The sequence below is a fragment of the Drosophila sulfurigaster genome, chromosome X (genome assembly GCF_023558435.1).
Source record: "Drosophila sulfurigaster albostrigata strain 15112-1811.04 chromosome X, ASM2355843v2, whole genome shotgun sequence".
NCBI classification, from domain to species: domain Eukaryota; kingdom Metazoa; phylum Arthropoda; class Insecta; order Diptera; family Drosophilidae; genus Drosophila; species Drosophila sulfurigaster.
The window spans coordinates 31142963-31161738 of NC_084885.1; the positions used below are offsets into that span (position 1 = coordinate 31142963).

General features: G+C 42.2%; 6 protein-coding genes across 6 annotated transcripts; 3 read left to right on the plus strand and 3 right to left on the minus strand.

Moving 5' to 3' along the window:
* Positions 1-1101: 1101 nt before the first annotated feature.
* On the plus strand, positions 1102-3375 carry LOC133849051 (histone acetyltransferase Tip60). Its single transcript, XM_062284897.1, has 5 exons — positions 1102-1271; positions 1388-1514; positions 1574-2846; positions 2919-3131; positions 3241-3375. Coding segments are annotated over exons 1-5 (1668 nt in total). The 5' UTR covers positions 1102-1217; the 3' UTR covers positions 3242-3375.
* Positions 2500-4238, minus strand: LOC133849059 (augmin complex subunit dgt4). Its single transcript, XM_062284906.1, has one exon. The coding sequence runs from the start codon at positions 4073-4075 to the stop codon at positions 3530-3532; it is 546 nt and encodes a 181-aa protein (XP_062140890.1). The 5' UTR covers positions 4076-4238; the 3' UTR covers positions 2500-3529.
* Positions 4239-4614: 376 nt separating this feature from the next.
* LOC133847960 (tRNA (cytosine(34)-C(5))-methyltransferase) lies at positions 4615-8587 on the plus strand. The gene is made up of 3 exons (XM_062283307.1): positions 4615-4777; positions 4858-6667; positions 8176-8587. Exons 1-3 carry the CDS (start codon positions 4718-4720, stop codon positions 8478-8480), a joined length of 2175 nt encoding a protein of 724 aa, XP_062139291.1. The 5' UTR covers positions 4615-4717; the 3' UTR covers positions 8481-8587.
* A 1776-nt stretch (positions 8588-10363) lies between these two features.
* Positions 10364-15338, minus strand: LOC133847688 (thymosin beta). Its single transcript, XM_062282868.1, has 4 exons — positions 15125-15338; positions 11594-11729; positions 11355-11468; positions 10364-11212 (listed from the first exon to the last, which is right to left on the minus strand). The coding sequence occupies exons 2-4, from the start codon at positions 11727-11729 to the stop codon at positions 11073-11075; spliced, it is 390 nt and encodes a 129-aa protein (XP_062138852.1). The 5' UTR covers positions 15125-15338; the 3' UTR covers positions 10364-11072.
* A 366-nt stretch (positions 15339-15704) lies between these two features.
* LOC133847687 (beta-1,3-galactosyltransferase brn) lies at positions 15705-16857 on the minus strand. The gene has a single exon (XM_062282867.1). It carries the CDS (start codon positions 16797-16799, stop codon positions 15834-15836), a length of 966 nt encoding a protein of 321 aa, XP_062138851.1. The 5' UTR covers positions 16800-16857; the 3' UTR covers positions 15705-15833.
* A 677-nt stretch (positions 16858-17534) lies between these two features.
* Positions 17535-18677, plus strand: LOC133849057 (DNA repair protein complementing XP-A cells homolog). Its single transcript, XM_062284902.1, has 2 exons — positions 17535-17770; positions 17827-18677. The coding sequence occupies exons 1-2, from the start codon at positions 17604-17606 to the stop codon at positions 18545-18547; spliced, it is 888 nt and encodes a 295-aa protein (XP_062140886.1). The 5' UTR covers positions 17535-17603; the 3' UTR covers positions 18548-18677.
* Positions 18678-18776: the final 99 nt, after the last annotated feature.

The following is an 18776-nucleotide window of genomic DNA, read 5'->3' on the forward strand; positions in this document are numbered from 1 at the left end:
CGGTTTTTATTACATATTTTGCGTTTTGCATTTGTATTTTGAAAAAGGGTAAAAAGTAAAGTAATTGGTCAATTGCCGACTGTTGACTGGCTTTTTTTTCTTTTTATGTATGGCATAAAAGTTGCGTCGACAGCCCTGGCAAGCTGTTGTCAGTGGCAACACTAGCGCAAACACGTCATTTTGCCACACAGTTTTTGTTGTTGTAGCAATTTACAAATACGTACTATTCGCATGAACACAGATATACAATACACACACACACACGCGCGCACATACTCGGAAACAGAGCGAGAGAGAGAGTGAGAATGAAGGAGAGAGACACAGCATTCATTCAGCAACAAATATCTGTATGTGTATTTAGTTGCAAATTAATATATGTACTAGCTGCGCTTACTTTGCACTTTCAAATGTTGTTTGTTAATCGCATTGCCATTTGTTGTTTTTTTTTTGTTCTTTTATACATATGTTCGGCACACACAGGTACGCACGGACTTGCTTGCTTATGCACCTTCTATACTACTACTACTACACATACACATGTACATTTGGATGTATGTATGTATGTACATTTTTCTGACCTTCTCTTCTGCAGCACATAGCGAGAAAAACACACATTTTGCATTGGCCGGGCCAGCATAAGCACATTAACAATTGTTGAACGCAACGCAATGCATAATATTGCATTAAACGAAATGCGAATGTTTTAAGTATTTGCGTTGAATTTTGCACGAGAAACGTAAAAAATTCTGAAAAGAACGAACACTTTAGAGCGCAGTTTGTTTTGCTTTCCAACACTTTTTTGCCTGCCTTGCCCAGCACTGCTGGCTTGCCTTTGGTATCGAGTAGTCGAGTGCGCGCAAGCTGTTAAATGCAACCCTGTGTGCAGTGAAATTAACGTTTTTCAAGTGCAACATTAATATTGTGATTCAAATAAACAGATAAGCGAACTAATAATATCAATAAATAAATAGTGGTAAGCTTGCGCCTTTATAAATAACATTTTAATGCTATGTAAAACTTGTGTATCGATAGCAGCTTGACAGGAGTGCATGCTGTTAATAACATTATTACATTAACAGCAGGCCCGGCTGTCGATAGACAGACATCAATCACATTCCGATAATTCTTGTGCCGTAAACAGTGCGAAATTGAAATAGTTATTCATTTAACTAGAATTGAATTTGCTGCTGTTGCAGTGAGTGTTTAATTTGTGCAAAATGAAAACCAAATACGAGTTCGACGACGATGTGGCCTCCATATGCGAGTCGACGGTAAGTACGACGCAAGTGCATACTTAGCATGCATGTGAAATTCGCAATAAACACTCATCTCGCTATCTCGCTCGCACTCAAATGCATTTCCCCATGCACCACGTGCAATTTCGCAGGCTGCGTTGACCGAAGGCTGCCGCCTGTCCGTGCGCATGCACAAGACCGACGACTGGCCGCTGGCGGAGATAGTGAGCATCAAGGAGCTCGACGGACGCCGTCAGTTCTATGTGCACTACGTGGACTGTGAGTAGTAATGAACTACGAAATGATTCGGCAGCAATAATTGTTTAATGTTTCGTTAGTCAACAAGCGTCTGGATGAATGGGTTAATGAGGATGATCTGGACACGCGCAAAGTACAGTTTCCACGTCGCGACGGTCCACAGACAGGCACAAACACAGGCGTCACAACGCCCAAGCGTCATCATTCGCTTGCCGGCAGCGTTTCGCGTCCCACATCGCCGCAACCTCAGTCGACGCCCGGTGCTGCGTCCGCTGGCGGTGCGGCAGGCGGCGTTGCAGGTAGCGGAATTGCAGCAGGCAACTCGTTGGGCCACAACAACAGCAACAGCAGCGGCAACACTGAGTTGGTGAATAGCAATAATGTATTCGCTGCTGCGCTGCAGAAGCGCTTCAATCGTCGTCGCAAGCAGCACGCTGGCGCAGCACATTCAGCGCAGCCAGCTGCCCAACAGGCTGCAGCTGCAGCACAACCGCCGCCGCCGTCGTCACAGCTGCAGCAACAACAACCACAGCAGCCGCAGTTGCCACAGACACCGCAAACGCCACAAACTCCGGTTCATGTCACCGGAGACGCCGCTGGCATTATGCCCAGCACACCGGGGCAGGAGGATGGCTCGCAGGATGGGAAGATTGCGACGCCACGGCAATCGGGAAGCATGGTGACACATCAGGACGATGTGGTGACACGCATGAAGAACGTCGAGATGATTGAGCTGGGACGTCATCGCATTAAGCCGTGGTATTTCTCGCCATATCCGCAGGAATTGTGCCAGGAGAGTTGCATCTACATCTGCGAGTTCTGCCTCAAGTACTGCAAGAGTCGCAAGTGCTTGGAACGTCATCTCTCCAAGTGCAATCTTCGCCATCCGCCGGGCAATGAGATCTATCGCAAGAATACGATTTCATTCTTTGAGATCGATGGACGCAAGAACAAAGTGTATGCCCAGAATCTGTGTCTGCTGGCCAAACTGTTTTTGGATCACAAAACGCTGTACTACGATACGGATCCGTTTCTGTTCTACATTATGACGGAGTTCGATTCACGGGGCTTTCACATTGTCGGCTATTTCTCGAAGGAAAAGGAGAGCACCGAGGATTACAATGTGGCGTGCATTTTGACAATGCCGCCGTATCAGCGCAAAGGCTACGGCAAACTGCTCATCGAATTCAGCTACGAGTTGTCCAAGTTCGAGGGCAAAACGGGCTCCCCGGAGAAGCCATTGTCCGACTTGGGGCTGCTTTCGTATCGCTCGTATTGGGCACAGACCATCCTGGAGATACTCATCAGCCAGAATCCGAGCACGGACGGCGAGAAGCCGACCATAACCATCAAGTAAGAAGGGAGTCAAGGGATCAAGACAGCAACCAGTGCTTTAAACATACATATTTATCTCTTTTTGTACAGCGACATCTGTGAATGCACCTCGATCAAGAAGGAGGACGTCATCTCGACCCTGCAGAATCTCAATCTGATCAACTACTATAAGGGACAGTACATTGTGAGCATCAATCGGGAGACCATCGAGCAGCATCAGCGTGCCATGCAGAAGCGCAAGATTCGCATCGATTCCAAGTGTTTGCATTGGACTCCAAAGGATTGGTCGAAGCGCTCCAAGTGGTAAATGAAGCCGACGGTGGCATTGGCAGTAGCAGAAGACATCTCATTCGAGTCTCCATTTGTAATGCAATCCAAACACTAATCTTGCGTTTCTTTTCTTTTCTCGTAGAATTGCGCTGCCTGCCTCTCTAATCTAGAATTAATCGACACACACCCACCGAAAGTACAATAAATGATTGCTTGCATAACCAACGCTTGACTTGGCGACTTCCATCCATCATCAGTCATCAGTCACATTCAGCCATCAATCATCAAACAGTCAACAATGTCAACCAACAACAACAACATTTCCATCTTAATTATAATCTTTGATCATCAGCGTTGTATTTTGTTGAAAATGTTCCTTTATTAATATCGCAACTAATATATAATATATGTATATATGATGAACCAAATGACTATGGTTTCTCCATCTCTTTTGTGTATTGATCCATCGACAGCAGCGTTGCCTTCTCAAAGTTCTTCTCCACATTATCCAAAGTGCTGCACACAGATTTCAATGTCTCACGATTCTCGGCAAAGTTGCGCTGATATTGGGCCAATTGGTCGCGTGGCTTGCAATGCTGCCGCTGCAGCTGCTCCTTGCATTCCTCCAGCACACGCACATCCAGCTCGGTGGGACGACTTGTTCTCGAGAGGATCGCACTCGATGTGCTCAACTTGCGGATGGTATCATCCACTTGGCTGTCGTTGATTTGCGTCTGCGGTGCCTGCAACGCATCGCTGAGCAACAATTGTTTGTTTAGGCTGGCGAGACGAGCGTATTCACGTTGATATTCCCGCTTGGCGTCCATGTAGATGCGCGCTTGCTCCTCCACCTGGCGGTGCATTTCCTTCTCGTCATCCTTGTAGCGTTTGATGGCCTCCAAGTGCAGCAGATACTGTATGTCGTCCATGTCGTTGCTGTTGCTATTACTATTGTTGGCTGGGGTTGTCGCCTCCATAATTTTGCAAATCAATTAATTTTAAGTTTTCAAGTTGTATTTTGATTTGAATTAAGGCACAAGCTCTTATCGATTACCAATCGAAAAATGTGCAACTACACTTGTTATCGATAGGTGTGCGCAGTTGTGTATTAATTTGTTTACTGTTGTGTAGCTACTGAAAAGTGATTACTTTAACTAAGTTTACTTATGATACTGGTGATTAGTAGTTATTTTCCATTTATTATGGTTTACTACTGCATTTCGATTTTTCATTTTAAAATATACGCTCTTGTGACGTCACAATTGCACAATACTTGTTGACTGCTTCTAAACATCGCTAACTAATTATCGATACCCGTTTGAAGTGAGTGGACAGTGCAACTGAAAATGAAGTTATGCTTTCATGTAAAAAGTGGCTACTTGAGCTAAATATTTTACCACTTTGTTTATAATTTTCGCATTTTTTATTTTCAAATGTGCGTCGCACTGGCACGATACTTGTTGAGTGCTGCAAAACAGCGCCTATCGATAGACGATCAATAGTATCGATGCTTCCCGCACCTTCACGATTAAACACGTGTGGCCGGCGGATTTAATAAATAAAAACGCATTCGGCATTTTAGTGTATTTTTCGTCTTAAATAATTGACGAGTTTGTACGATGGCCCGTGGAAAGAAACAGAATCCCTTTGCAGCACGCAAGCGACAAAAGCGAGAAATCGTATGACATTCGAACAGTTCATTTTAACCCAAAACTTGTTGAACTCGGCACAAATTTTAACGTGTGTTTGTTTTTATTAGGGAAATCCGCCAGATCGTCGCTCGGAGCCGTACAAAGAGATTGAGCGCGACAATGCCTGCTTCATCAAGTACTATCAGCTGCAACGCATTTGCGCCAACGAAGAGGAGTGGAGGCAATTTCTGGAGAAGATTCGCGACAATTTGCCGGTCACATTTCGAGTGACGGGCTTCAAGGACGAGGCAAAGGCGCTGCTGAAGATCATCGAGACGCAAATGTTTGCCGAATACGTGCGCGGAGCTGCCGAGCTCAATGGCCTGCCCGAGGAGCAAGTGCAGCGTCCACTGTGCCTGCCTTGGTATCCCAATGGCATGGCCTATCAGTTGAATTTAACACGCAAGGATATACGACGCTCCGAGTCGATGCATCGCCTGCACAACTTTCTCATTGTGGAAACGGCGGCGGGCAACATCAGTCGCCAGGAAGGCGTCTCCATGATTCCACCCGTGGTGCTCGATGTCCAGCCGACGGACAAAGTGCTCGATATGTGTGCGGCGCCCGGCTCGAAGACGGCACAGTTGATAGAGGCGCTTCATGCGGCACCCGAGGAGCACAAGATCCCACCCGGTTTTGTGCTGGCCAACGATGTGGACAACAATCGCTGCTATATGCTGGTGCATCAGGCCAAGCGCCTGAATTCGCCGTGTCTACTGGTGACCAATCACGACAGCAGCTTCTTCCCCAACATGCTGCAAACCGATCCCGCCACGGGCAACAAATCGATCCTCAAGTTCGACAAGATCCTGTGCGATGTGCCGTGCTCCGGCGATGGAACGCTGCGCAAGAATCCCGACATCTGGCTGAAGTGGAATCTCGCCCAGGCGTACAATCTGCATGGTGTCCAGTATCGCATCGTGCGACGTGGAGCCGAAATGTTGGAGGTGGGCGGACGTCTCGTTTACTCCACGTGCTCGATGAATCCCATCGAGAATGAGGCCGTGGTGCAACGGATCATCAAGGATTCGGGTGGTGCACTCGAGCTGGTGAATGCCTCGCAACTGGTGCCGGGACTCAAGTACAATCCAGGCATGACCGATTGGCAGCTGGCTACCAAGGAGGTGGATGCAGTGTTCAAAACATTCGACGAGGTCCCCGAGAGTCTGCACACGATCATCCGGCCATCGATGTTCCCGCTGCCCGCTGAGGAGATGACTGCGATTGGCATCGAGAAGTGCATGCGGATTCTCCCCCACATGCAGGACACTGGAGGATTCTTTGTGGCGGTGATTGAGAAGCGACGAGCGTTGAGTTTCGAGCAGAATGACGTGAAGGATTTGGAGAAGAAAGTCGAAGAGAAGGAGGAACAGCCTAAGGAAGACAATCCCGAGGCGGAACAAAAGTCCGCTCCGTGGGGACCACAACGGAAGCGACGTCGTCTGCACGGCTTCAAGGAGGATCCATACATATTCTTTGGCGAAAAGGATGCCGACTACGATTCGCTGCAGGAGTTCTATCAGCTCGACGGGAGCTTCAACAAGCGGTGTCTGCTCACACGCTGTCAGTCGGATCGCAAGAAGAACATTTATTACTGCTCGGAGGCGATTCGTGATCTGGTGCTGAACAACGAGCACAACATCAAGATCATCAACACGGGCGTCAAGACTTTCGTCCGCTGCGAGAATCGCCACACTCAGAATCCCTATCGACTCGCCCAGGAAGGATTGCAGACCTCCAACGGTTTCATTGGCAACTGTCGTCGCATTCAAGTGGAGCGCGACGATCTCGTCTTGCTTCTCAACTGCACCGATCCCACGAAGCCGCCGTCGACGCACGAGCTCAAGCAGGTGACGCAGGATCGCTGCAAAGAGTTGTGTAAGTTACGCTTTAAAAAGTTCGAAAATCATTTAAGATCAAGCTGCAGATCAGCGAGGAGTTGGAGTAAAAAGTAATTGAAGATCAGCTCAAAGTTATGATCAGATATATCATTGGTTTGAAGAACCAATTTAAGATCATCAAGAAAGTTGTAAAGCAATTGAAGATGAAGCTGCAATTAAGCGAGGAGTTAAGATCAGATATAGCTGCGTATCAAAAATGTTATAAAGTAATTGAGGATCAAGCTAGAGATCATGTCGAAGTTATCTTTTTTGTAGAAGCACCTAGGCTATATCTAGGTTTGTAGAACCACATTATGAGCAAGTTATGATCTGACATGATCGTGATCACTGCGAACAAGAAAGTTATAAACTAATTGAAGATCAATCTACAGAATAGCGAGGAGTTATGATCAGATATGTCATCGGTTTGTAGTACCAATTTATGATCATCAAGAAAGTTGTAAAGTAATTGAAGATCGAACTGCATATCAGCTCGAAGTTATGTTCAGACCTTATGATCATGAACACTGCGAACAAGAAAACAAAGAAACAAAGAAACAAACAGAGCTTAGCTTTATAGCACCACTCTATGATCATGATCATTGCAAGGAAATTATGAAGTAATTGAATATCAATCTACATATCAGCTAGAAGTTAAGATATGATATAGCTTTTCTTTGTAGGTGATCAGCTAGAAGTTATGATCAGATATAGCTTTTGTAAAAGCACTTTATAATCATGATCAATCACTTCTTAGCAAGATAGTAGTCATAAAGTCATTGAAGATCAGCTCGAACATATGATCACATATAGCTTTAGTTTGTAGAAATGTTTTGCAATGATGATCTCAGTGTAGCAAGAAAAAGCTGAAGCTTATTTCTATAAAATTGCTTCTCATATATTTCAATAGTAAGTGGTGACGAAGCTAAGGATTGGCAAGATCTTGTGGATCGATAGAAATTCAGTTTTTAAAAATGTATTCCATATTATATATGTAACTTTATAGTTATACATAGTGTGAAGAGAAGATGGAATGGCTTCTCAACATCATTGTAGATATATTACACATGATAGGAAATAATCAAGGAAGGTAAAATCAAAAATATTAGCCATTTACTTTTTAATGTAGTCATCTAATCAATTCACTTAAGATTAGATAAACATATAGACATAGCGTAGGTTTATAAACATCGTAGTATAGGATGAACATTTATATCGAATGCATTTCTATACTCGACACTCTCTTAAAATCGAAAATGTCTTATCGTTAGCCACAGTTTTGATTCCTAAATATATGCTTTAAAGATAACGCAGAGTTGTTTTCTGCTAGTGATGACAAATTGCGATTAGAGATGACACATTGTTTACCCACATTCGATAATGAATCATTTGATGTTGCGGTTCATGAGTTTTCTTTTTTCAAATGAATCAAATATTAAGAATAACTTTTGTGAATTCAATTTAACCACTGAACTAGATTACTTACTGAATTATCTTTACTTCTAGGCGTGGGCAGCTGTATCCTCAAGTATGTGGACGAATCCTTTACGCTCTTCATTGTCGGCTGGCGTGGAACTTCGAGTCTTCGTGCCTATGTGGCCAAGGATGAAACCGTTCACATTCTGCGACTTCTCGGCGCCGATGTCAGCAAATTTGAGATCAACAAATACGAAAAGGCAAAGGAGGCAGCAGCAGCAGCCGCTGAAGCAGCTAATGGAGCTGATGGGGAGCAAAAGGAGGAAGAGAACGAACCAGAGACGGAAGCGGAAGCGAAGCCGGAAGAGACGCAGCAGGTTGCCATGGAGGTCTAGACAACGATGCCGCAGTATATAGCATTTAGTCCTTAAGCATAATTATTCCTGTGTATCGAATGTTGTGATCCTTGAGATGAATTACAGACGATTCTTTGTTCAAGCGACGATTGTCTTTATACTTTATATGCATATATTTCTATATAATCAGTTCTTCTAAACAACTTTGTTTCCCCGAGAGTACTGCGACTATTTCAAGGATGAACAAACAACAAATGAAAGAGGAATACTTGACAGAATAAATTTATATTTTTTTTATTTAAATAAAAACATTCTGCTAAAATAATTTAATTTAATACTTATTTTAGTGTTAGAATCGATAAAAAACGCTTTGGCTGACACTCTGGTATATTTTGAATGTATATCTTTATACCAAATATAGTCCTCGGTATATTTTGTACACTATGGTATATTTTGAAAGCACAACCGTACAAAGTTTTGGCTGCTCACTAAAATAGCAGTTTTTGATTTTCTTCCGCGAAGAGAACAAAACGTATAAAAGAATTCAGTGTTACTTAAAATGTTTAATAATGCCATAAATTATGAATCGAATCCCGAGAACTGTGGTGCGGTACGGAAAACCACAATTGTAGAGATCCGACGCTCTAAATTAATTCTTTTGCTTTCTCTAGGGATACTAAAGCACTGCTATTTTACTGTTCACAGCTGCATATTATTGATCAGCGTCAACAGATGCGATGATATATATTCCATATTCGTCTATCCGTCTTTCTGTCTGTCCGCATGAACACCAAAGCTCAGAGACTCTAAAAGGGATAAAGCTAGTCGAGCTCACTTGACTGTAACTTTCTTACTTTTTGTTTTCATCTTTTTTTAATCATTGGAAATCTCTAATTAAATGCAGTTTTTATATTATAACTTTGTGCCGGCAGGAAATGTATGTAACAGGTAGAAGGAGGCATCTCCGACCCTATAAAATATATATATTCTTGATCAGTATCAACAGCCGAAACGATCTGTCTGTCTGTCCGTCCGTCCGTATGAGCACCTAGATCTCAGAGACTATAAGAGATAGAGCTATAATTTTCGACAGCAGCTCAAGTTTGTTTCAAATTTTTGCCACGCCCACTTTCGCACCCGCAAATCAATCAAATCGAATAACAAGCGTAATTTTCAAGCTACATCTGCGAATTTTGGTGTATACAATAATAAATACAATACTTATGATTTCTGAAAATTTGGTTGCGATCAGATCAGAAAATTGTGGAAGTCATTGAAGAAATTCTTTTGTATGGGCAAAACCGCCTACTTTCTAGGGGTCTTAGTTGCTTTGGCTGACAATGCGGTATATTGTGCTGTCTATGGTATATTTTCAATGCGGTACTATATCGGTGTAACAAAAATACAATTTGGTGTATTTTTAGTATTTTTGTGTTTTGGTATATTTTGAAAAATACCGCAATATTTTGTTTTTATTCAAAATGGGTAGCGGGTATCTCACAGTCGAGCACACTCGACTATAACTTTCTTACTTGTTTTTTTTGCACTCCACGAATTATAGAATTTGATTATTAAGTTAAAAATGGTTTGATCAGCCTGTGTATATGTGAAATCTTTTTGGCTGTTTAAATTTTTCTTAATGTCGATTTTCTGTGCTTCTCCAATTTAATCTGTTTTATTGCAATTCAGTTTTTTAAAACTCTTCCATTTTTTGGAACAACTTCGTTCCAATTTTCGGCTCAAGGATCAAAACGGACCTGCCCACTTGTCAAATTTTCAGCGCTGCCATACTTGGTGAAGAGAAAAAAACAGTTGTTTTTTGTTATAAAATGTTACATTTATGTTTTATTATTTAGTTTTCCCAGTATAAATATATCATATATAAAGTATATAAAAAAAAGTTCATTAAAAAATTACACATACTCTTTTTTGTAGTTTATTCTCTTTTTTGTTTTTCTTCATTTCTCTTTTTTGTGTTGTGTTCTGTGTGTGTGTGTGTGTGAGTGTGTTTTGCATTTATCTCAATAGTTGATTTAAATCATTTTTGTCTTCATTTTGTTTCTCATGTGTGTCTTTTAAAAAGTACATTAGAAGGTTTAAAAAGTTGTGTTTTGTTTTGTGTTGCACAATTTACGATTAAAGGGAATTTATTTAATATATATTTATATATGTTTGCATATATGTGTGAGTGTTTTTTGTTTACAGTAGGAATGAGCTTTTATTTGTTTTTCTTTTCTTTAATATTGCAATACGAGAGAACAACAACAACAACAACTAGAATGACGCAAACATATATTTATGTTGCTGTTGCAATTGTTGTTGTTTTTGTTTAAATATCTGGCTGCAATCTCTCCTGTTTGTATTTGTGTGTGTGTGTGTGTTGTTCTTCTTTCTGTTTTAAGTGTGAATCAAAATCAACAAACAAAAAATAATTAAATTAAATAAAAAGCAAAAAAAAAAAAAAACAAAAATGAAGCCGGGACTAAAAAAAGAGAGACGAGAATGAAGTGGAGTTGAGAGTGAGTGAGTGAGATAGAGATAGTTAGCAAATTGATGCGATTGCTGCTGATTCAGCTGCTGCTGCTCTTCTTCTTCATCTTTTCTCTCCTCAGCAGAAGAAGAAGACGGTGCTTAGGCCTGCTTCTCGGCCTCAATGACCTCCTTGGTTGGCAGCACGTTCTTCTCGTTGGTCTCGGTGTGCTTCAATTTTTTCGCATCAAAATTCTCGATGCCGGCAATAAACTCATTCTTCTCCTTCTCCTGCTCAATTGCTGTAAATAGAGACCGAAAGAGAGACGGAGAGAGAGAGGAGGGGATTAGATTGTTGTCAATGTTGCAATGTCCATAAATGTGCTGCGTAGCTGGTTTTTCATTTTTAGCGCAGCTGTTCCAAATCGAGTCTAGTCTACGCACCTTCTTTATCGGGCAATGGATTCTTCTCATTCGTCTCCGTATGCTTCAAATTGGTCTGATCGAATGCGGTGATACCCTCGATAATGGACTTTTGGGTCTTCTCAGCAGCCACATCTGCAAAAAGACAAAATATTTTATAATATATCAAAATGCTTGCCAAGAAAATTTTTATTTTAAGTATTTAAAGTTTAGTTCTACTTTTTGTATACACAACAAACATAGAAAAACAAACAACTTACCCTCGGCGGTGGGCAAAATGATCTTCTCCTGGGTGCTGGCATTCTTCAGTTGCTCCGTATTAAAGCCCTCCAGTTGGCTCTTCAGGTTCTCGGCCACCTTTGGCAAATCCTTGAGTGCTGGTGCTGGGGAAGCCATCTGCAACATAAACACAAAATAAAATTAAAAACATATTAAGTATTTTAAAGTTTTTTATTCAAATAAAACGTTCTCTATACAAAAACAAAAGAAATGAAAAAAAAGTAACCGTTACATTTCCAAACTCAAAAACAAAAGCCCGGATATCGATAAGCGACAAAGTGACAGTCACACCGAAATCTTTCTCTCGATAAAGCGGAAATGCGAATCGATAACACAAGGCGATTACACATTCACACGCCCAAGTAAACAAAGAAAGACGTTGTCGTTGATTTCAATGTTGAGCAACGCGACAACGGACGTTTTTTTATTATGCGATTTCTCATAGCGATTACTTATTGATTAAGAAATGAAAACACAAAGCACAAACTCGAACACACACACACACACACATGCACATGGAGTTTGTCATTCGATTCATTGGATGAGTCATGACAGTCACAGCAAGGACACACATACTTACACACACACACACATGCTTACTAATGTGGGCATGTAAGAGCAAATACATATGTATGTGAGTGTGTGTGTGCGGTTTGCTATCGTCGCAACCAGCAGAAATATGAGAGAAAGAAGTTCAGCGAACCTACCGCAGTAGCTACAACAACATCGACAACAACAACAAGCAAAGCGACTGCGACGTCAACGTCTTAGCAGCTGCGCCGAAGCAGATTAAATTCCAATTGGACAAGCGAGTTATTGTACCGTTATCAGAGAGTCGAAGCCAGCAACGCGCAGCAGTAAACTGCATTTTATCACGTTTATTTTTAGTTGCAAATTAACCAAAAACAAAAACTTACTTATTACCCGCGTACATTGTTCGTGCCTTTTTGCTACTTAATTGACAAGAACAAACACACACACACACATACATATACATATGTAGCTCAGGTAGACAGTACTGCAAAAGCTCTTCCTGTTTCTTTCTTCATTTTCTTTTCTTTAAATTTGTTTGGCTTGGCTACCCACTCAAAGAAAGCGTCGCATTTAATATCGATAACAAGTGCATACAACAACAACAACACCATGTGTATGTGTGTCTGACTTTGTATCTACTACTAACAAAAAAAAAACGTTACAAGGCCGGCAACCGCGCCAAAAACAACAAATATAAAAAGATATACACGTAGAAAGAAAATATATACAAAGCTACGTTTAATGGTCATATATGGACATTAAGGCGCGCCTAAACGACCGAAACGACGATCGATTGCACTCAAGTCGTGCTTTGCTTCGATAGTGCGATGATTGGCCCGACGTGCGACGATGATTATTCGTGTTTATTTAGTCATTTGTGGTGGCAACTCCTTTTTGAATCGAAACAAAGGCGAACATACAGAAACACACACACACACTTACACACACATGCATATTTGGACATATACGGTGCTGCTTTTGATTTTCATTTGAAGAGCGCTCGCTCAATGGGGAGGCAGGGAGTGCACAGAGGGGGCCGGGGGATATTGAAAGAGGGTTGGTTGGAGTAGTTTGCATGTGGCTTGTTTGCCATGAATCAACTTCCAACTTCGAGCGAATTATGTTCGCGATGAATCATTTTATACGTTGTTGATTTTGGATTTTTTATTTTTGCTTTTTTTTTATAGCTGTTTGTCTCAGGTCTCCAGCCCACACTTTACACGAGGTGCGCGCTCTCTTTCTTTCTTTCCCTACTTCTTTCACTTCACACACACACACAGACAGATAGCGACATTCGCCAAACTTCAGTTTATTTCATTTTTTTTTGTGGCTCTGTCTTTTGTTTTGTTAATTTTTATATCGGGGTTTATGTCGTTGTCGTCTTGTTGTGTTCAGCTCTGACGGGGAGGGGTGGGGAGTTCAGCTCATTTGGCCGGCGCCAGAAAAAAAAAACCGCAAATGCGCCGTTAGCCAATTTTGACATTTGAAAGCGCTTCGTTGCCAGCAGAGTCAAAGTCAAATAATGTTGAGAGGAGCCAAAAGGCCGCCTCAAGTGTTGAGCAGCGCCGTTGGCAAAGTGCAAAGAGGAAGAGAGAGAGCGAAAGAGACAGACTTTCAACTTTGTTGTTGCGGGGGCGAGGCGAAAGTGCAGAAGAACAAAAGAAGGAAGACAAATGACAGACACGTCCGTTTTACACCCTCGCAATTGTCTCGACGGAATGAAGGGGGAAGTGAATGACGGGCTTTTTAGGCTCCTGCTCCCACACACACGCACACACACATATGCAGTGCACGTCTGCAAGTTGTTGGTACATAAATTTCAATATGCAAGTGTATGAGTGTGTATTGAGACACAAAATGAATTTTAAATATGTGCACATCAGGCGCAGTTTAGTCATCATCATCATCATCATCACGCATACTCATTCTCCAAGCATATATGTATGTATGAGTGTGTGTATAACAAATATGTCTGCTTTTACTTTGTTTTAAATATGTTCCTTTTTTTTGCTGCCGTCGTTGTCGGCGATAAATTAAAATCCAATTGGATATTATTATCGATAAACGCGCGCTGTGCTGACTGTGCATGCGCCACGCCCTCGCTTAAGAAAATTTGCGACAACACACACACACATAAGCACACGTACGAATGCAGCTTGAATGCACACAGCTGCAAATACATACACATATATGCATGTCTGCCGTCATGTGTGTTTGTGTGTGTGTGAGCACGCGCATACGTTTTGCTGCTGTTGTGGGGAGGATATTAAGCAGCGTCAAACGCCCCGCCCAAGCACCAGACAAACACAGCAGACACGCACACAGATACAACCACACACACACGCACACATGCACATTAAGCAGACGCCAAAAATATATGTACGAAAATGAAAGAAAAAAAAACGCCGGCCGGCAAAACTCTGCAGAGAGAGAAGAGAAGCGAAACGAAACGCAGATAAAATAACAAAGAAGCTTAAGGCCGACGACTTAACAGCTGCCCAAATACAAGCAAAAAATAAAGTTAACGGGTTAACATGAGAAGTGGAAAGGGGGAGACGGACGGGGAACGGGAACGGGGCCGAGGCCACAATAAATAATTTATAACAAATGTGAAGAACGCTTCCATTATTTTTCTTTTTCCACTTTTTTTTTCCTTTTTTGCAATGAATAGAAATAATGGAAGCGCAGCAAGCAGCTCAAAAAGAATCCAAGAACAACAACAACACGAACCACAACAACGGCTCAAGAACAGCGAAGACTAAAAAAAAAACCAGTTGGCTTTGACTTTTTGCATCAGAGAGAAGCTTTAGATAGATTTTTTCTCGCTCTCTTCTTTCTTCTTGCAGACTTTTCTCTACCCCCTTCCCCCCGTGATAACTTTTTGCAACATTGAAACGTAGTCAAGAATTCTGAATTGAAAAGCTGTAAAATTAAATTTAAAAAAAAAAAGCGAAAATGCAAATTTTAGTTAAACTCACCTTAAAAACTGTTGTTTTCTTTTAGTTTGAATTAAGGTTTTTATTGGGTTTAATCGCAAATGTATTGCGCACTTTACAAAAAAGAAATGCGGGTGGGTGAGTTGGCTGGGTGGATATTTATATATATATTAAGAAATATATATATCTAGTGGAGAGTGTAATCACTTGGCAAATTTGACACTTGCTAACAAATGACTTGTTTTATTATCGCGAAAGCTTACAAGCAAACAGAACGACACACAACTTAATACTGCGCGACAAATTGTTCAAATCCAAATGAAGAAGGCGTACAATTCAGTGTGACCGTAGGTTGCATACGTTAAATATGACATTTTACAGGCCACGGTTGAGCTGTCTGGCTATCAACATGGTCACACTTCATGCGGTGGGTTGCCATTTTGAAAATTTTGCTTGTAAAATGGCGCCACATTTCAAACGAGCTTTTGTTTTTATCGATGTTTTTCTTATAAACTAATTTGAACATTGACTAATTGTAGCAATTTGCTATTTAAATAGATAATATACTGACTGCAACCACAAACTGGCATTTGAAGAAATTACATTCGAAATGAAATACAAATTGAGTGTAAATTATGTTTAATAAGGCTTGGCATGTTGTGTTGTGTATGTACATTTGTGTAAATAATAGCTTAATACAATTCTCACTAATAATGCTAACATATTGCATTGGCATTTTCAGTTCCCAGCGCTACGCATAATTCGCCGAACGCAACTCATTCCACACATGCTCCATTTCGACGGGATCCCCAAAACCATGCGAGGCAATCACATTGCTAAAGCTCTCGGGTCCATCGTAGGGCATCTTGTGGAACAGAAATCGCTCACAATGATGCACAGGTATATGCGCCGTGTACGCCACAATGCCGAGATATATATCATCGAAGCGAAACAAGGGAATTGTGCGTCCCACCTCATACATCTTGAGCAGCGCATCGCGCGATAAAATGAAGGCGCCGGCGGTGACATATGGAGGCCAGCGATCAAATGGATATTCCTCCAGGGACACATACCATTTGCTGAACTTGTGACGCAGTGGCGTGCTCTCAAACACAAAGCCTGCAAAGAGCTCTTTGTTGTGATGCGACTGGCGGCCTTTGCCCAGGAAGCGAAGCACATTCTTGATGGACACATAGTAATCATCGTCGACAAACAGATAGAAATCGCTGTTGTTGAAATGCTCGCTGGCCCAGCGCAGTCCCATCATCGTTTTGATCGTATTATTGAAGTATGCATCGCGGAAATTGGCGCGCAAAATGTCGCCATAATGTTTGGACTCTGCTTCAGCGGCATCGTGAGCCGCATCCGACTCGTCAGTGACGCCGAGCAGAAAGACTCGTTTGATGTGGACATCGGAGAAGCGCGATTCGTAGCCCCAGGTCTTGCGTATGGCATGACGACGCTGTAAATTGCCCACAGCGCTCTTCACCAATATCGTCAGTCGGGGCGGTTCCGCAATATTACGGTTATCCGTGAACGATGGCAACTGCAAATACTCGTATTCGATGGGTGCGCTCTCATTGTGCAGGGGGTAGTAGTAGTGCCTGTCAAAGTCCAGTTCGCAGAGGTGCGTCAGCAGGCCGAGCAGGTCGACCAGTATGATAAACGGTATGACGAGCGCACATTTTACCAGCAATTTGTAATGTTTTTTTAACATTGCGCGATGTTCGGTGTTGGCGGTGACACTGCCAACGATAAGTTATTAGCACCTGTAGTCGATAACACCCTTTGAGCTTATCGTTTGCTTTCCTATCATTGCTGTGCAGTGTTGCACAAGCGAATTTGGCTAAATGAATAAATGTTAAAAAAGTGGTGAACATAATTCAAATGAGCTTGGTAACATTTTGTTAATGTTAAGGCATTTTAAAAGCACATGAAATTGAGATAAATCACGATCAATTGCAATATTATCGGATTGCCACCACACTTTCCGTTGACTAGTATCGATACCCAAATAGCCAATTTAAAAACGCTTATCAAAGTAAAACGTAAATATTAATAAATCGAATGCACTTGATAAATTTAAAGAGTGCAGTTGCTATAGAGCTGCAAGTATAAATATTACTATTAACAGCAGTCGATGCCATAAAACATCAGGTACCGTTACAGTTATCGATGCTGCGCGGTGTTGTAAAATATTGGCGCAAGCTCAGTTTTTATGAAGTGAAAAGTGCGGGTAAATCGAGTGCGCGAGTTTTATTTAAAATGTGTGAATAAAAGTGAAGTTCGTGTAATAAAAGTGAGTGTTATAAATATATAAGCAGCCGAAGCAGCAAACGAAGCAGGCGAATGGAGATTCAAAAACGTAAGTGCATGCCAATTTGATTTTTCATATTTCATATTTTGCTGCGTGCGCGCAAAAATGAGAGCGCAAATATGAGGGGTGACTGCCTTAGTTATAAGAAGAAGAGTGAGCATTGACATAAACACAACGATACGAAATAAAACACTAATTTCAAAAATGTCGGACGAGACGAAGACTGAAACTGTTGCAACTGCGGCGGCAACTGTTGCAAGTGGCTCAAAGCTAACAAATGCACAGAAAGCGCGCATCGAACGCAATCAAGCAAAGGCGCAAAAGTTGCGCGAGGCAAAGCTCGTCTCGCATCCTTACAAGAATATTACCAAGTAAGTGTGGCAAATGGAATTGAGCGGCATTTGTAGCTAAATGTGTGTGTATATAGTACAGGAATTAGCGGCGAGGAACAAATAGGCCAGGCCAATGCCATTATCAAAGTGCAGGGCACCAAATACATTGACAGCGGCGGCGGTTTTCTATTGGAGCAGCCAGTGCTGCCAATAACTGGCAAAAATGCTAACGGGGATACAGCTGAAGCGACGGCCGCCATCTTAGATGATGCCATTGCCATACCGGTGGTCTATGAAGAGTGCTTGGAGTGCGGCGATCAATATGCCGACTCGTATTTGTTTAACAACTTCGGGCATTCGGTGTGTGACAAGTGTCGCGACACCGAGGAACGACATTCGTTGATCACACGCACCGAGGCAAAGGCGGAATATCTGCTCAAAGATTGTGACTTTGATAAACGAGAGCCGAAATTGCGCTACATTAGTCGCAAGAATCCGCACAATGTGCGCTGGGGCGAAATGAAGCTGTATCTGCATCTGCAGGTGCTCAAGCGTGCCATGGAGGTGTGGGGCAGCGAGGAGGAGCTAACGCGTCAGCACGAGTTGCGCGAGGATAAACGCGAGGTGGGCAAGGCACGTAAATACAACAAAAAGATGAAAGAGTTGCGCATGGAGGTGCGTAGCAGTCTCTTTACGAAGAAAACCAGCGTTGTGCATCAGCACGAGTTTGGAGAGGACACCTACAACGAAGAAGAGGACAACTATACGCACTCGTGTCTCAGTTGTCCGTACACCGAGACCTACGAGAAGATGTAAAGCGTCAGTTTAGTTATGATTTTTTTTTTTTTTGTTTGCTGTTCAGTGAAAAGCACTTGCATTGTCCATGTTCACATGTCTCAAATAGTATTATCAGCATTAGTTATAAAAATAAACATCATTGCGTGTACTTTGCTGCGGGTTTTAAATTTAGCGCGCATTAGTCGAACAACTGTTCGAGAATTTAGCGAACAGCTGTTTTTACATGCAGGGCGCGCGCATCAGCTGA

Excerpts from the sequence above, each read along its gene's own strand:
- LOC133849059 (XM_062284906.1), bottom strand. The coding sequence starts at position 4,075 with ATGGAGGCGACAACCCCAGCCAACAATAGTAATAGCAACAGCAACGAC.
- LOC133847688 (XM_062282868.1), bottom strand. The coding sequence starts at position 11,729 with ATGGCTTCCCCAGCACCAGCACTCAAGGATTTGCCAAAGGTGGCCGAG. Across the intron at positions 11,469-11,593 it reads CATTTTGCCCACCGCCGAGG|ATGTGGCTGCTGAGAAGACC; the intron begins GTAAGTTGTTTG and ends GTCTTTTTGCAG. Across the intron at positions 11,213-11,354 it reads TCCATTGCCCGATAAAGAAG|CAATTGAGCAGGAGAAGGAG; the intron begins GTGCGTAGACTA and ends CTCTATTTACAG.
- LOC133847687 (XM_062282867.1), bottom strand. The coding sequence starts at position 16,799 with ATGTTAAAAAAACATTACAAATTGCTGGTAAAATGTGCGCTCGTCATA.
- LOC133849057 (XM_062284902.1), top strand. The coding sequence starts at position 17,604 with ATGTCGGACGAGACGAAGACTGAAACTGTTGCAACTGCGGCGGCAACT. Across the intron at positions 17,771-17,826 it reads CCTTACAAGAATATTACCAA|TACAGGAATTAGCGGCGAGG; the intron begins GTAAGTGTGGCA and ends GTGTGTATATAG.
- LOC133847960 (XM_062283307.1), top strand. The coding sequence starts at position 4,718 with ATGGCCCGTGGAAAGAAACAGAATCCCTTTGCAGCACGCAAGCGACAA. Across the intron at positions 4,778-4,857 it reads AGCGACAAAAGCGAGAAATC|GGAAATCCGCCAGATCGTCG; the intron begins GTATGACATTCG and ends TGTTTTTATTAG. Across the intron at positions 6,668-8,175 it reads GGATCGCTGCAAAGAGTTGT|GCGTGGGCAGCTGTATCCTC; the intron begins GTAAGTTACGCT and ends CTTTACTTCTAG.
- LOC133849051 (XM_062284897.1), top strand. The coding sequence starts at position 1,218 with ATGAAAACCAAATACGAGTTCGACGACGATGTGGCCTCCATATGCGAG. Across the intron at positions 1,515-1,573 it reads CTATGTGCACTACGTGGACT|TCAACAAGCGTCTGGATGAA; the intron begins GTGAGTAGTAAT and ends ATGTTTCGTTAG. Across the intron at positions 2,847-2,918 it reads AAGCCGACCATAACCATCAA|CGACATCTGTGAATGCACCT; the intron begins GTAAGAAGGGAG and ends CTTTTTGTACAG.